Source organism: Accipiter gentilis, chromosome 34 (genome assembly GCF_929443795.1).
Source record: "Accipiter gentilis chromosome 34, bAccGen1.1, whole genome shotgun sequence".
Lineage (NCBI taxonomy): Eukaryota > Metazoa > Chordata > Aves > Accipitriformes > Accipitridae > Astur > Astur gentilis.
This window is the reverse complement of record NC_064913.1, coordinates 7,288,812-7,306,638: the sequence shown is the minus strand read 5'-3', so window position 1 is coordinate 7,306,638 and position 17,827 is coordinate 7,288,812. Positions and strand designations below refer to the sequence as shown.

General features: G+C 37.6%; 1 protein-coding gene across 1 annotated transcript in view; it reads right to left on the bottom strand.

The window, feature by feature from the left end:
- The window catches only part of PTPRQ (protein tyrosine phosphatase receptor type Q), a 110,814-nt gene that overhangs the window by 17,079 nt on the left and 75,908 nt on the right, over positions 1–17,827 (bottom strand). Inside the window, exons 32-38 of the mRNA XM_049791983.1 lie at positions 17,463–17,685; positions 16,945–17,018; positions 11,276–11,375; positions 10,346–10,474; positions 9,066–9,110; positions 2,283–2,309; positions 1,530–1,611 (exon numbers count right to left, since the gene is read on the bottom strand). Of these exons, the coding sequence (XP_049647940.1) occupies positions 1,530–1,611; positions 2,283–2,309; positions 9,066–9,110; positions 10,346–10,474; positions 11,276–11,375; positions 16,945–17,018; positions 17,463–17,685 (680 nt within the window). The remainder of the gene's footprint in view (positions 1–1,529; positions 1,612–2,282; positions 2,310–9,065; positions 9,111–10,345; positions 10,475–11,275; positions 11,376–16,944; positions 17,019–17,462; positions 17,686–17,827) is intronic.

Below are 17,827 nucleotides of genomic sequence, written 5' to 3'. Positions count from 1 at the left end.
CCCTGCAATTCTGCCTGCCCTTGGACAAGACATCTGGGAAGATACCACTACACTGTGAAACATGGAAGCTGAAGCTCAGGGAGAAAAAATATGGAAGCCCAAATGACATATAAAACTGTTTATTATAAGTTGACTATATAGTTTACTTGAATGAGGCCTCAGCTACTTACTTCTCTAAATTTGAAATGGATTGCCAAGATTTTGATTTGATAAAACACTGTTGTTTAAATTTTAAGGCAGTACAGTGCTGTAAGGCTTGCCCAATGTGGGTCACACCTAAAGAAAGTAATACTAGAAACTTTCCAGTGATGAACGTTAATATGTGAAAATGTTATTGCTAGTAAAACTTTTCATCTGTTCAGTCATGCGTAATATAACTATAATCACTCTTGTTCAAGTGAAATAACACTTCTGCTCTTGGAAAAAAAGTTCTCCTTACTTTATTGCTCACAGAATTTTATGGTGCTTTTTATTATTAAATCCAGACCAATTTTACCTAAGGAGCATAACAAAAAAGCTGTAGGAAATACCATTAATCTTTTCACACTTTTGATGGTTTTCCCTCAGAGACTGAAATATTATAATCTAGCAGAAGAAAAGCCAATTGTTGAGTCTTCATTTTTGTTAATCCAACTGGTAAGCAATTCATGGTAAATCTATAAATCCAAAATAATAAAGTCACTGGAGACTGACAAATTGTTTTTGTGAGGGCAAATGACTGTATGTGTTAAAAATGATGGTGATAAAAATTCTGAAATAATGAGAAGATGTTGTTGAGGAAAAAAAATATGATAGCCGTAAAAATGTTACTTAATGAAAATACTAAAAACTTTGAGATTTGAATTTGAAAGTATATATGCACTATATGTAATGTATATTTTGAAAGCTGGTCTCTTTTCAGAAAGGGAGACAGGCTTGCTGTATTCATCTACTCATATAAGGAGATGGGGGCTATTCACATGGAGGCTGTTCTCAAGAGCATGACAAGTATGACCTATTATTTGTAGAGGAACAAAAAGCAAAGTACCATGCACAAGCTTTTTACTTCCTGCACTGAAACCTATGAAAGAAAAACATTTCTGAGTTCCATGGCAGTATGACTGGGGCCTGAATAAATGTCAGCTGTTTTTTGGGGGTCATCATCACTCAGGAAAATGAACTTATTTAATGCAGTTAAATATACCTGTATATATGTTAGAAAACTCTTTCTAAATGAACTGTTCTCAGGTAAACTACATATGCATCTCTACATATGTAAAAACATAAATATTATGGTGCTCTTGCAGACTGGAGCCTAAAGAAGATCATCTTTTGCTGACACTTAGGTGAATAATTCTGATCAGGTTGCAGTGTAGACTGCAGAATCCAAATCAGTGTAATATTACTTTCTAAACAATCAACCTGGTAATTGGGTATTGATTATCAAGGCCAGAGTCCTTCACGGCCTTGCCTGCTTAAAATGGACATGAAATGTGACACATGAAACGACTGAAGGTCTTGCGATGTTGTGACAACTGCTAGCAACATACCGAAAATTCTTCCTGAAACTTTAGGTTGTTGTTTGTGCAAAGCTCTTCAACATGTTGTAGGAAGGATTTCTTGCTTATTGGCCTGAAAGTAATGACAGAAGAATTAGAAACCTATAGGGAATTTCTTTGTCATCCTTGTTATTCTTATTTAACTGCAGTTTATTAATAAACAACGTTTTTCAGTTCAATAGAAACTGATACTTATAGGCAGAAAATTATAAATTGCTTACAGCATGCTTATTTGGTTTGTTTTCAGTCACTTAAAATAGAAGCATTTTCTCCCTTTGTTGTTCCCTCTCACCAAATTTTTAATGCTGCTAATGTTAACAGTACTGTAGGGTAGGATTGTTTTTATAGGTAACAGCATTCCAAGGTGAGGTTTTGACATTAATGGAAATTTGTAAAGTTATCATTGCATTCTGAAGTACATAATACTTCTTTGTCACACAGAAAACATTTTATACATTGCAAGGTTTTAGACATATAAAATATTGCAGTGACCTCATTCTCATAATGACATGGTTTTTAAACCCCGAGGAGTTTAAATATCCCTGTATTACTTCCCAAGCTAAAACACAGACATGCAGGCTTCACCCCAGAGAGAGAGAAAGCATTTCTCCAGTTACCATGCAATTAGTCATGCTTTTATGATTTATACGCAGCTTGGAGTTTTTTTTCTAATAAACATAGAGGAGGGAACCACACATTGAGACTCACCGATGACCACAATATAAAAAACTTTAATCAACTTACTTGATGGATTTTCTATAACTAAGTAACCTGCAACAGAGATTTTTGTTAAATGTAACGAGCTGAGAGTTAACCAATATTGTGCATATTAATGGATTTTAGATTAAATACTTGAGTAACTAAAGAACCAGATTTATTTCTCTCATGGATTCAGGTACTATTATATGTCAGATATCTTGGGTGAGTGTCTTGCTTAGTTTTTATCTCAGGTATTGGCAGATGTGGATATGGATATGATAGTTACACTTTCTATCATTCTCTTCAGATCATTTTACAGTGCTCTGGGCTCATATGGCCCTGGGAAATCCATACTTCCAGCACACAACTTCATATACGTTGACAGGCTTCATTTCGTACTATGTAGTCAATATCACTCTTTTGAGGGCCATTTCAGAGCATAAGGCTAGGATTCATCTCACTGAATACAGACAGCTATTTCTGAGCTACTCAGTCTAGATTCCTTTTATAATCAATGAAGGGAAATAGGTGTGATTTAATCTCATTTTAAGCAGATATCTAAAGTAAGTGACAGATGAACCATGCTACTGGTATACCTCTACAGAAACCAAACAGCTATGTTTGTTTTTCTGAAGATTTTAAAAACAAGTGCGTGTTTTCATGCTCTTTTTCACATGTTCACTGCTCTTTCTGGTACGTGGTGATTTTAAAAACTGTGCTACATATGAAATCTTTAACTTGATCCCACAGCAGGTTTCATGAAGATGTTACATGAGCATCTATACTCAGGGGACTTTCAGACGGCCTTGAAACTTGGTCTTCATCATTGCCCCTGTGAACCCATTTTAAGAATGTCTCAGTATTACGGATTTAGAAGCCCAAATTTGGGCACTCAGACTCACAAAACTTGTCTAGAAGACCAAGCCAAAAATTTTGAAGTAGTGCATTTTAAAAGATAAGTTGCCCTTTCAAAAAAGCTCTAAGTATACCTTTTATGTGTCTGTGTCTCCGAAAATCATGCATTCTTACCTACAAATATTACAAAAACTATTCTATAATACAAATACAAATATCTACTGCTGCCATAGTTTTAGTAGAAAAGAACAATTTGCTTTAAAAATACTTTGGTTTATGAAATTATTCTTAAATATGTAAATTTTAAATTAGATTAAAAAATGAGATTAATACAATTGTTGAATCATTTATTATTAAGCATCAGAGAAGTTAATTTCAAAGCTACTAAAGATGTCTTTGTGGTACATACTTTGTTATGACAGTTCTCTTCAAACAAAGCAAACTGGCTGTGAAAGCCTTGGGTCAATCTCGGAGGAGTAAAAAGAAGTGTAAGAATTCACAGAAAAAGGCTCAAACTCAGAGTGCTCACTAGGACAACTGAAGGAGGGCTTTAGAATGAAAAAGAAGACAATGAGACAACAAAACATGCAACTCTATTTATTCTGAATGTTTAGACACCTAGCTAGTGCTTATTGTATCACTTATGTTGTTTGCATTATGTGGCAGATGAAACTACCTTCTAGTAATATTGGTAACATTATAGAGCTAAAGTTTCCTGAAGAACAAGCATTCTTAATAGTTGTGCCAATGTATTGCATGCTAATATATTTGTCTTTGAGCAGAACGTAAACATTTTTTAGGCCCTTTCTCAGGACAAAATTATAAGCGGTCTCTGCAAAGAAATGACTCATTTTTTTCTTGGAATTCACCTATCTTCACCATAGAACAACAGGGAAAAAGCCATCTCCCAGTTGACATCCCAGTTATTTTTTTTGAATACTGTTGGCTTTCCTCCTCTCAAATTGATAGCATTTAGGGGCTTACTGCACCTAACTTGCAGTAAGCAAATGCAGTTTGGTCATCAGGGAATAAAAATTACATCTATGCTGTACATAAGCAACCTGGGTATGTCATTTAGTACTTCAGTGCGGAAGGTACACGGAACCAACAGCAAAGAACGTGGGAGACAAGCAGCACCGTTAACGCAACCTTACTCAACAATGTTTCCTTCTTTTACTTTCACCTAAAGCAGGGAAGGAAAGCACTGAAATAGCTCAGGAAATGAACTAAACAGTGTTACATATGTTGCTTTCTAGTTCATTATTAATATTAATAACAGGAGATTTTTTTAAGGCATAATCATATATTATCTGTCATAAGCAGTAAACATTTTTAAAGACATCTACAGATTGACACTTTAAGCCATCTGCGGGCATTTAAGTGAAGAACTTGATTTTTAGAACTACTGAACTCTCACACTTGTGTTGGTAGCAAGTGCATATTGGAGTGGCTTGGCAGCTCAGAAAATAAGACGATTTAATTGAAATGCTTATATGAGAATTAATGTCTAACTTGAAAACTGTGGCAAATATGTTGGGTTTGTTGTGTGAGAATCTTCAGAAGGGATGAATTTTGTATGCTCGCTAAAGACTTACAGCTATGCTCAGTTCCAGCATCCTCAGGCTTCAAAAATTAGTATTTTTTCCAAGCCTCTTGACTTGGAATATGTAATAATAATCTTAGAGTATTTCATCAATGAACAAATACTTGTCTACCTGTTCTCCACATTTCCCAGTCTTTTGTATTAAACATAAGAAAATAGATATCACTAGATCTTCATAAGCACAATTTAGAATCAAACCATGAAGTTGCAGATTTCCCTATTTCAGCTGGACAATTCCAGATTCCCACTTGTCTGACTTTGAAACTAGGAAAGAAAAACATTCTGCAAGATGAAGAATGCTTTATTGCCTTAAATCTGATTTTCTTTTAAAACAGTGTATTGTTTCATGTGTGGGATTTTTTTGAAGTCTATCAAAAATCTGAATCCCACTCAGATTACTTATGATAGAGCTAGAAAGAAGCCATTTATTTGTGTTGGCAGTGGTAACTGAAGACCATATTGTCACACAGACTCGGCTTTCTCTCTGGGTCAATCATCTGAAATCCACAGGGAATTAAAACTTCGTCCAAATAGAAAAAAACAGAAATGAGTATGTAGGCAAAAGGCTTAACTCATAAGCACCATTGACACTTCCAGGACCAACGGAGGAACTAATTTTTAGCAAGTTAATTGAAAGCAATATGGAGCTTAACCCTTCCTAAATATTAAAGGCCTCAGGAAAGAGAACACATGGCCATTTCTTCCATTGTACCAGGACACGTACATTCATAAACCCTATACTCCTGGGATACAAAGCTCAGGAAGCCTATTTTTGATAGTTGATTACTAAAGAGAAACTTGTTGAAGAAAAAGGCAAGGCAGGAACCACGCCTATCCCCACCCAAAGAAAAAAGAAACAGGCTGGTCTAGAGAAACTAATGGGTGTGCAGAAGTGTTACCTCAAATATAGACATCTACTGAATGCACAATATATAGCAAAGGTGAGATCAGACAATTTTATATACAATACTTTTCCATAAAGAGTTCTAATTACCTGGTATTTGCAAGGGTTACGGTGTCTGTAATTCAGAACTATTTCTTCTGAATCTCTGCCCCATTTGCTTGACAAGCTGTCTCACATAGCATGAAACAAAAGCCTCAGAGCACCCACCACAAGGTGCAACTTCTCAAGGAAAGTTTTTAAGAAACGAGGACCTACATGACTCTACCCTCGCTGCAGAAACCACTGCAAAAGTAGGGTGCCAGAGAAGTTGTCTCCTGTTAGAAGTAGGTTGCCCAGAGAGGTTGTGGCTGCCCCATCCCCGGCAGTGTTCAAGGCCAGGCTGGATGGGGCTTGGAGCAACCTGGTCTAGTGGAAGGTGTCCCTGCCCGTGGCAGGGGGTGGGAACTAGATGGTCTTTAAGGTTCCTTCCAACCCAAACCAGTCTATCATTCTATGATTCCTAGCTGAGCACCTGAAACAGGGAAGGTTACTTGTCTCTCGCCAAACCTGGTACACCCTGAAAATTTAGCGACAGAATCTATTCACAGCAGATGAATGTCTGCTTTGAAAAGTGACTTGCCAAACCCTATGGACATGTTACAAAAAGGAAGTGATGAGAGGACCCAGTATATGTATACTGAGTGTGCTTAATGAACCAATGAATAATCCAGTTTAGACTGATGGGCTATATATGTTTTAAACAAGGGTTGTTTTTTATCTGTTATTGCCTGTCTCATACCATCTCCACCATCACGGAGATCAACCTATGTCCCAAAACTTTCAAAGTTAGCATTTTGGCTTCATAAAGTGGATCTCATTTTCCACTGAATTCAATAGGACTTAATTCCCTGCATGCCCTCTGAAACTACCTCCCATTAACTAACTGTCTAAAAAGACTTACTGAGAGATGGTATATGTACTAGCTGGCATTAGTAATTTTCAGAAACTTGAGTTTTTCAAGTAAATTTTTTTCTGATGACCATTATGTTCAAAAATTGTTACTGGGAACTGGGATTTGCCATGAATTTCCTGATTTGAAAAAAATGTTGACCCTCCCAAAAGTTTCAAAATTGGCAAAATGGGATACTTGGCACTTTTAGATTTGATGGTTTTTCTACTTCAACATCCCTTTGTAATGCAAAATAATTAATATTAAAAAGTTATAGAAATGTGTGAAATAAAATGTTTTAAGTTATACTGAACATTTGCTGAGTTTTGGTTCATTAAACTTTTCAAGCTTTTCAATTTTTGGTCTGCTAAGAATGATAAAAAATATTTCCAGTCATATTCTTGCAGAACAGAAAAACCTTTTCCTATTTCTTTTTATTTCCATGTGATACAAGCTGCAAAAATGTTCTGAGAATATGAGCCAAGATCATAGGCCACGATCCACTAAGTATGAGAGAATGTTTGAAGAGACAATATATGAGATACAGTCAAGAAGGATCTCATGGAGTAGGCTAAAGTATCTTGATTCTGTGGATGAACTGTGTCAGCTGCAGGTCCATGCTTTTACTGATTTATAGTAACTAACATGATAAATAATATACTGGCTGAGAAATGACAAAACACCTGGTTTCCAAAGCATCTCCTTCAAATGAGCACTGAATGGGATGATTAGTAGGTACAGAAAGAAAAATCTATTTTATCACCTAAGATTTTCACACAAACTCCCCATCACTCTTTCAGGGTAGAAAGTGTACTTAGTTGGACCAGATTTCAGCCGATTTACCAGTATCCAAGAAATACAAACAAACCATCCTGGAAAAGGAGTCTGTCCATCTATGTTTTCCTCATAAAATTACAAGATGCCATGAACTGAAACCAGCATTCTGCAACACAGCAAGCTTTGCAAACACAGCTGAGATGGCTGACTAAAAGCAGCCAACGCATGGCAGTAGGTTATGCAGATGCAGTGATGCACAGTCCAAATGCGTGGTAAGTTTGTGAAAGTCACACTGTAGTCATCAACATGTAATACAATAAATTAACATGCTAACATGTCGCTGCTTTAACCACAAATCATGAGAATGGTAAGGACAACACAAGAACTGGGACTGTGGTTGACTTCTACATAGCTATTCCCCACAGCAACAGGTACTAAAGTTCTTCCGTGGTGTAACTGTGGAAGTCTGAAAACAGGCATCAAAAATATTTTAGACGTTAGGTTCTGCAGTAAGCTGCCTTGATGCATGCTGCCATCCTTCTGCCAGCTTCTTGATATAACTCATCATTACCAGGAAGGATGTATCTATATGAAAGACAGCATTAGAGACACCTAAAATGTCTCTTTTGGTTGTTGACATTACCAGAACAGAACCTTACACATATTGGAACATTCTTTAAAGCTTAAAAAACCAGCTGTAATAAACTAAAAATTTTTGAGCAGATAAAGGATATCCTGCCCCTCATTACTATATGTATGTTATCTAGTAGGGTCCCACAGTACATTTACTGACTTCCAGTTGAAAAGATGCCATGAATACTGTCCTGTGGAAGTCTCAGTGCCTGCACTTCAACAATTTGTCATAATGTCCAACAAAGGACCTGGGCAAGGAGCCTGCTGTAGCTTCAGTGTCACTACTGTTTGAAAAATAATAATCCAAAATTTAACAGTTGCATCATGTACCTTACAAGAATGACAGAAGAAGAGAGTCTTTGCTTTTGGCCATTAAAGGAATGGGGAAGGAAGAAAGAGAAAAATACAGATGGAAGGATGTGACAAATTGCAAACCAAAATGTGAGACTGACTCATTAAAATAAGGGTGATGTAACTGAAACTGCTGAAGCACTGTTCAGTAAAGGCCTTGCTGTGCATAAATCACATAATGAAGAGCACATAAGTATTATATATTATAGTTTGCAATTACCCTGTAGAGTTTGAGACTGTACAAATCTAAACTACACAAGATTTAGACAGAAAAGTGGCAGAATAGTACTCTGCAAACTAATAAAGGATTTGACTGCATGGATATATTGCTGAGATTGTAGTGGCATAGTACAAAACAGCTGCAGTATAAGTGAGTAGAAAAAGTAGTTGAGAAAAAAAGAGACCTTCTCTTAAGTACATACATTCTCACTGCCGAAGGAAAGAAACAGCATGTTTCTTATGTCACATTTGCACTACATTTCCTTCAACAATAGAGTGTATATATCAGTGCTATATTGTTATAATATGTCATAATTTCCATGTAAAAATTTCCCTCATTTATTTCAATATAGTTGTGGAACTGTTGAACCTTAACATTAGGGACTAAAAATAAGCATGATTTCATAACGACAAATACCACTGTTTGTCACTAGTATAGCTGCAAAGATTGACATTTCATTTTGATTAACTGTATCATTCAATATAGTATGGTAGCACACAGGTTAAGAGAACAGAATGGAAAGCACACCGTGTTGCTTCAATAATACAAAAACTTACTGGATGACAAATATCTCCTTGCGTCTAAAGAAAAATGAAGAGTATCTGAAAGTAAAATCCATTAACACTTTAGTATATAAACAAAATCAGTACCATTTTTAATCAGCTAACACTTTGGAAACAAGGCCATTTTGAAGATCCATCAAGATCATTTATATCAGTCACAGTTATCACAGTGCATTGGCAATGGTTCTGTCTTCAGAGAATGTTTTCTGTTATTAGCAGGTACTAAACGACGCTATCTGAATGACACGTGCCCCACACACAACATACCACATCCATTAGGTCAATAATTTCCAGATGATTCATAGTATGTTTTCTCATCTGTTACAAGCAGCCATGCCTGTGTGCACTATTTTAAACAGGTTTGTACATGCAATCAACTTACTTTGTACCACACACATAGACATATACACACTCAAACAAAACAGGTCAACAGCTACAACCTTTCATCTTCCAGCTATTCCTAGTCTGCAACAGTAGGATGCCTGACTGCTAGGGGAAGACTATTTTAGGCTTCTCATCTTTAAGGAGACTGCCTACCACAGTGTTTCATCTGTGACACAGCAGGGTAAATACAGGCAGGTAAAGAATGCTCACCAAATATTTCTAACTCAGTTGGATGTCATATATTATTGAGAATCATCATTGTATTTATTCAGTGAATAATATTCATATTTCTGTTAGTCAGAAAGGGCAGTTTTCCTTCTGATAAATATCTGTGGCAAGATTCTTTGTCAAACTGAAAATATGAATAGCCCAGAATTGCTGCATACACCTTAAAGGAATAGATGTCAGGATAGCCAGTGTGCTGAGCTCCATGGAAACCCAGATGTTATGCAAATCCCTTTGTGAAAAGAATGCTTTCTAAATGTCAATTAAACAATGACAGATTTGTTCTTGAATTAGTTTACCAGGACTTCTGGGAGTTTGACTCTTTCAAAATGCTTATGTAGGTTTGCAGTCTACACAAAACACTAAGCCATCAAAAAACCTCAGAAATTCTGCATGTTTAAAAATATGTAGCCCTTTTTTTGCTAACACAATTAAACAGTGATTTGCACTTAGATCTTTATCTTGTTGTAAAAAGAGCTGAAGATTAAGTGATTTTCTAAAAGCTAGTGAGAAGTGTCTTGAGGATAGAGGTCGTCCTTTGAAAGAGGATCTGAGTGACCTGTGTAAATAAGAACACCACAAACACTTCCAAACAAGCAAAGGTCAGAAAGGGGTCATGGCTACAGCCCCTTTGGACTACTGTTTTGCCTAAGGAGTACGCTTACCGTGTAAATCTCTCATCCTTCAGCTCCAAGTCTGCCACTGTGATCAACTGATCCAGTTTGAACTTAGTATCAATAATTTCAGCATCTCGCGGGGAGTATGTGCCTCCCTCTTTTTGCTTTTGCCGAATTCTAAACAGAAGATAATAGTGAAAAATAAACAAGCAAAAAATTTAAGGACAGATATGTCAATATTTTGATTAGACAGGCTGAAACTGAAAAATGGGTGCCGGGAATCCTTCCTTGGCCTTTATTCTGCTCTCCCTTCCAACAGTGTAATTTAGTAAAATCCAGCAGTTACATTGTCTAAAATTCATACAGAAAGAATCTAGCCTATGTCTTCTCTTAGTTTTCCTACATAAATTCTTTGGATGCCTGAATGATGCAGCTGAGGAAGAACAGAAGTTCTGGTGAATGAGCAAACTAACGTCACGTATGCCTTACACAGTCTGCTTCTTTACATGGACATTTTGTTCACAATTTGAATTAGAAGTCGATTTCTCTTTCACATGTGAGACTTCAATGTATTTAACTGATAAATTTTTTAGTAAGACAGAAAAGAGTATTTACAGTATTGACTTCATATCAAACCGTCAATAGGGTTAGCCATGATGCTAATTTTAGCCAGGTGACACTCTGATCTGTATCATCAAGTCAATAGAGAAGTAGCTTTGAAAGGGTAAGATAGGTCACTGCTCTGATTTACCCTCTGGAGAACTTGGTTTTTCTCCTTCATCTATGGAGGTTACCCTCACTAGACTAAAGCCTTTGTGAGTCCCTTGCTAAGTTCCTACATAAAAGAAAGAAACAAAAAGAAAATGCAATACATTTTGAAATGACAGATTGGCTCCATTTATAGGACTGTTTCAACTTTTCTTTAAAATATTTTTGAGTGCTTGCAAACATGGTATGGCAAGGATACATAAATCTCACCTTGCAAAAGCATATACTGCAGCCACCAAAAGAACAACTGAAAGTACACACAAAGTAACAGCAAGGATAACTTCTACAGATCTTCCTGACAGTCCTTCACCTGCAAAAGAAAGGGGAAATGTAATATTTCATAGATTCATTACAATTTTTACATTTCTGACAGGGTGAAATCAGGGAGTGATGAGAGACAGACACCCTTCTCTCTGTCCAACTGCATCCGTTTTGTGTCAGTCGAAGAGCTGCTCAGGAAAGAAAAATATATGAAAACCAGAAACAATTTATGTAAAGGTTCCTAAGCATTGCTGATCTATGGAATACATAATGCTAATAGTATATGTCTACAACTACATGTGCAGCCATCCCCTAGCGCTTTTCAGTTTTACCTGCTAAACAGGTTAAGGTAGGTCTACACTGCAGTTAACATCAGGGTGAACACCAGCCTGGGCTGAGCCCCTGCGTCAGTCTCTGCGCAGCCAAGAACAGACACGCTGCTCTAACAGCTAGGACTAATCAAACTCCAGATGTGGAGAAGGAAGAGGCACAACTCTAAAGCTAAGAGGCTGCAGCTGCCATTCACAGGCACAACAAAAAAAAGGTGCTTTTTTGGAGATGCTCTCCTCAGGGTGCTGAAGTAACCCACCTAGTGATTGGATCTGAACTTTCTGGATTAATCTACCTCACTGACCATTAACTCATTCTCTTTATTTATGTGGGAACTGGTGATATTGTTAAGAATAACCACCAGCAAGTCAGAAGTAATCATAAAGGCCTCTATGATAAAAAGGTAAAAGTGCTGGTATTCTAATCAGTCCTTCCAGATGAGAATGAAGGTTCACACACAGACTGATAAACAGTTCGGATTAGTAGTTTCTAGACCTCTTTTTGAACAATTTGGTGCTAAATTTCTGACACTCATTTAATTTCCCACCCTTCCTGGTAATCCTGTCCCTATCTCAAAAACCTCAGCCTCTTTTTTGCCTTAGGCACACAGTGAAAATAAGAAAAGCAAGGGATTACTACTGCTGGTATTGTTCACCTATGCTGACATTCACCTCCACTTGCTGATCCAATGTAGAAAACCTAGGTCCTGTCCAGCCTCCAGGAAGGACAGAAAAATGTACTGCTTCCTGCCATATGAAATTGAGATTTCCCACTCAAGGGACAACGTCCTCCTAAGTACACACTGGGAAACACTGAAATCCTGGCTTTGTTTCTCTCAGAAGACTCTGATCTTTGGATTAGAGAGTATATCGCAGATGATCTGGACTGCATGTACATTGGAGAACATGATTAAAATTCAAAATGATCTTGATTTAGCTGAAGAAATCATCTTAAAACAGTAGGATGCAATTTTGCAAGATCAAGTGCATGGTTCTACACATAGGCAAGAATAATCAGCTACAATAATACAGCATAGTAAATAGTAGGTTACGTGGAAATATATCAGAAGGAAGTGTGAGATTATCGTAGACTGAAAACAACATGAATAAGCAATATCATGCCTGTATAAAACTATAGACAACAGAATTAAGTATAGTTTACAAAACACCTGAAATAATTCTTCCAGTGTATTAGTGAAGTCTCAGATGCAACGCTGGACACTCCAAGGTAAGAACAATTTAGGCCGGGGAAAGACAATAGAAAAGAAAAGCAAGTACATAAAAAAATGTTGCAAGGAGAAAAGGAATTAAAAAGTCTGTGCCACTCACTGATCTCTGTGATAAGGCACAAATGTTAGTAATGTGGAAGAAGAACAGAAGAATCTCCAGAGGAACCTCTACAATAGTTCTACCTATTTCGCACTAAACAGTGAAGTCAATGTTAAACCTTAGGGTTAACATCAGTCCAAACGTTGCCGATGTTAAACAAAACAGTGCTGGCAGAATACCCATCAAGAATAAAAACCCCCACATTTTCTCCTACTTTGCAAAAGGGAAGGACCACGCACATCTGTAGAGCTAATCATGGGCAAGGGAAAGGAGATAAAACAGAAGACATCATGTTGTATAACTCTGAGGTGCTGCAACTCAACACTTGATAACAAACTGCAATAACAGAATATCATAAGGTAGGTTTCTATGCAAAGGGAAGTGTCAGGAAACCCCATTTTGATTATTTCCCGTCTCATCAGCTTTGTATTTCACATGAAAAAAGTCTACACTTACACAGGACTACCAGCTGCCCCACGATGATTTGCTGAACTAGCTATCAGAGTTTATGAAAAGGTTATAAGCTGCCTTGATGTATTAGAAGTTTAAACAGTATTTGTCACCACATCTTAATTATCTCATGGAAAAATCCTGACCTTTCAGGATCCTGTAGTATGGATGTTACTTTTGCACAGTCAGTCATGGGTTATGAGGAAGAAACTCTACTTCTCCAGCTCAAGAGGAGAGTTGTGGTACTCCAAGTATGGCTGAGTGGGAGCACCATATTAAAATGTATCTTCTACTATGATTAAAAAATCATTATTGCAGCCGTGTATTCCAATAATTTCTGCTTCAGTGTTCCTCCCTAGCAAAATTCCTATTGTTTAACAAGAACATCTGACATCTGTCACAGAGAACTTTCTCATCGGTTTTCCAAATTTTTTTCTGCTTCAAATATATTTAGCATGCAGTATTAAATTGCACAGATACGAGGTTAGCTTTCTGGTTTTCCAGTCTATAAGTAGACTTAGAAACCAAAATAATGTAGGGTTCTTTGAACTGTCATGAATACCTCTGCCAAAATTCAAATTAGTGTTTTATCTACTAAAATTAAAGTGTAATATCAGGCAGCATAAATTTCTTCTGAAAAAATGCTGTTGTTACAAGTGGAATAGAAGCTAGATCACGGAGATGCCTAACAGCTCCTGATCTTTCTGGTGTGCACTCTGGGTTATACTTCTAGAGCAAGTCTGAAGTTCATATAACCAAAGCATGTTCTATAGGGAAACACTTGGGCAAGGTTCTTCAGGTTATTTGTCTCAAGAGAAAATGTGTCTGAAAAAATCTAACTTCCTTTATTCACTTAAGATGACATTGGCAATGGCATTGCCAGTGCTGTATCTTCAAGGTCACTCAACTGCAGCACCTGCATCACTTGTGAATATCAATTTGATGTTGATTTCACAACACTTGTAAGAAAGCATAGAAGGAACTTTTAATTATCTGTCCCACTTGAGTTTTGTTGCTTGTTGGATAGGCTCTGAAATTCAAATTTAAGGCCAGGGAAGAATTTGCTGTAGTGCCCATTTTAAAAGCAGTGCTTGATGTTAATTAAACTTTAGTACAGAAGGCACTGGATGGGCATGAGGAGCCATGGATATCTGAGGAATTTATCAGGTCTAATTTTTTTCCTATTACATTTTAGACAGCATACAAACAGATCTTTCTTCTTTATGATCTACACCAAAGGAGAATGTGTCACAAGTTTTCAGTAACAATATAGAAGAGAATGAGTTACACTATCTGTCTGCCAATAAAACATGGTTTCCTTAACCATTGCAGACTTTTCTATTAGAAAGGAGAAAGTTGCCCAGAGGACTGGATACAGTTGGACTTATTTCCAGTAGGCTTGTTTTCCCTGATTAGACACACCGTCTTTCCCTTACTGGGCAAACTATTTGCTTCATTGGCTTAGAACTTTTAAACCCAGAACATATAAAGACAAGTTTTGTGTTGCACTTTCCAAAACATTCGGGGCTAGAGAAATAGTGCCAGATCCATTCAGAATATTCAGGTAGTGAATTAGCATTTCAGGGTCTTCAGTATCAGATCATGTAACAAATTTCTAACATGGATTAGATGAATAAGGGAGCTCGTATCACAGAAGATGAATGCCAAATGAAAAATATGTGCCCACTAAAATTCTTCTGGGTACTCATCCAGTTGTCTTGGGATCCCTTTTCAGAAAGTCAGGGCTAATGCTTAGCTAAGTAAGTTTTGGCTTACCAATATATTAAAAGAACTTACAGATCTTATTGCGATCTGCTATGAGAGTCTTCATTCCCAATTTTGGGAGTAGATCAATACTGCCATGGAGGAATTTATGCTGGATTTGAGACCCCATAACAGCTGGCCTGGTAGCCAGCGATGTCAGAACCAGATGGATTCTATTAGACAATATTAATTTATTAATTAATATGTAGCTTTGTCTGTATCTAAACGATGAAGGGCTGAAGGGTCATGTCCTCAGATGAGCTGCCACTAGAAGGAATAATCTGCAGCCAAGAGGTTTCCTACACTAGGCTCACTGCAATAGAATCACAGAATCATTTAGGTTGGAAAAGACCTTTAAGATCATTGAGTCCAACCGTTAATCTAGCACTGCCAAGTCCACCACTAAAGCACTTCCCTAAGTGCCACGTCTACATGTCTTTTAAATACCTCCAGGGACGGTGACTCAACCACTTCCCTGGGCAGCCTGGTCCAATGCCTGACAAAAATTTGGTGAAGAAATCTTTCCTAATATCCAATCTAAACCTCCCCTGGCGCAACTTAAGGCCATTTCTCCTTGTTCTGTCACTTGTTACTTGGGAGAAGAGACCAACCCCTACCTGGCTCCAACCTCCTTTCAGGTAGTTGTAGAGAGCAATAAGGTCTCCCCTCAGCCTCCTTTTCTCCAGGTTAAACGATCCCAGTTCCCTCAGCTGCTCCTCATAAGATTTGCACTCTAGACCCTTCACCAGCTTCGTTGCCCTTCTCTGGACACACTTCAGCACCTTTCTTGTAGTGAGGGGCCCAAAACTGAACACAGGACTCAAGGTGCAGCCTCACCAGCGCCGAGTACAGGGGAATGATCACTGCCCTGCTCCTGCTGGCCACACTAGTTCTGATACAAGCCAGGATGATATTGGCCTTCTTGGCCACCTGGGCACACTGCTGGCTCATATTCAGCTGGCTGTTGACCAACATCCCCAGGTCCTTTTCTGCCGGGCAGCTTTCCAGCCACTCTTCCCCAAGCCTGTAGCGCTGCGTGGGGTTGTTGTGACCCAAGCACAGGACCCAGCACTTGGCCTTGTTGATACACACAGTTGGCCTCAGCCCATCGATCCAGCCTGTCCAGATCTCTCTGTAGAGCCTTCCTACCCTCCAGCAGATCAACCCTCCCACCCAACTTGGTGTCCTCTGCAAACTTTCTGAGGATGCACTTGATCCCCTCGTCCAGATCATTGACAAAGATATTAAACAGAACTGGCCCCAGTACTGAGCCCCGGGGAACACCACTTGTTACTGGCTGCCAACTGGATTTAACTCCATTCACCACAACCCTTTGGGCCCAGACATCCAGCCGTTTTTTTTTACCCAGCAAAGAGCATGCAATACTAGCTCTACATCCAACACAGAGGGAAATTGCACAAACAGTATAGCTCTGGCAGTTCACCAAGCAAGATGAGTTATCCTGGCAAAATGGTATTTTTATTGGTATAACTGAATCTCTGCTAACAAACTTTGTCAATACTGCTTCTTCATTTAATGGTTCAGGCTAAGATAAGACCTCTTGACAACCTCAAAAGGACACATTTTGGGAATGGATATGTTTCCCCAGCCATTCTGGTTAAGCTAGGTCCAACAAAAAGAGAGATTATTTACTTCAGGGAAACCACTGTACTAAAAAGAAACATGGAATTGTCTAGATATTCTTTGGAAATAGAGAAATATTTTAGTAAATGACAATCTCCTTACCTAATGTTTTGACAGGGTCAGAATAGTCAGAATCTGTAAACTGTCCTTTAACATTAGTTGCTCTGAACTTAAATCTGTGAAATAAAACCAAGAAAACTAATGAAATACAAGTTTCTGTGCATTTTCTTAAATATTATTTCACTTAGAAACTAAAACCTCTTTTTCAGTTTTAGAATAAGCTGGAATCATTATTCACCTGCTAAAGTGATGTTATGACAGACATCAAGGACTCAGTGTCAATATCTTAAATGTATACTCAAACTATATGAATTACTTATCTTGAATTTGGGCTTCTTTAATTTAAGAACTCAGTAAGCATCTTTTGTTACCTGAAACATTTTAAAAAACATTTGTCTCCCATATTTATGCTCAGCCAAAAAAAATTAAAATTAGACACACATGAGGATCATTTCAATCTCCACCTTTTCATAATTGAACTACACATTTTGTGTGTTTGTATAAATGTATATTTCACTTAACTCTTTCTCTTGGACAAACAGAGAGACAAATGTACTTACAGGTACTGTTTTCTTGGTTTCAGTGGTCCATTACATATTTTGTCATGACTGCCTGGTATCATACATGTAGTATCAGCACCTATGACATATATCTCTTCTTTGCCACTCAGATCTTCTTTTCCTTCTATACATGGTGGGTTCGGAAAGCCTTCATTTGTAAAATACGGCCTCGGTCTGTTGAAGTAGGCATCATACCACTTAGTAACATTCCCATCATGTTGAGCTATTGTCAAGAAAAGAAATAGACATAATTTACATTCTAACCAGACTGTAATTAAAGAAGTTAAATAGGAAATTAATTTTTTTAAGAGCTTAGCATGCTATCAGTGCCATTTACACAACTAAGTCTATAACTGCATTTGCAC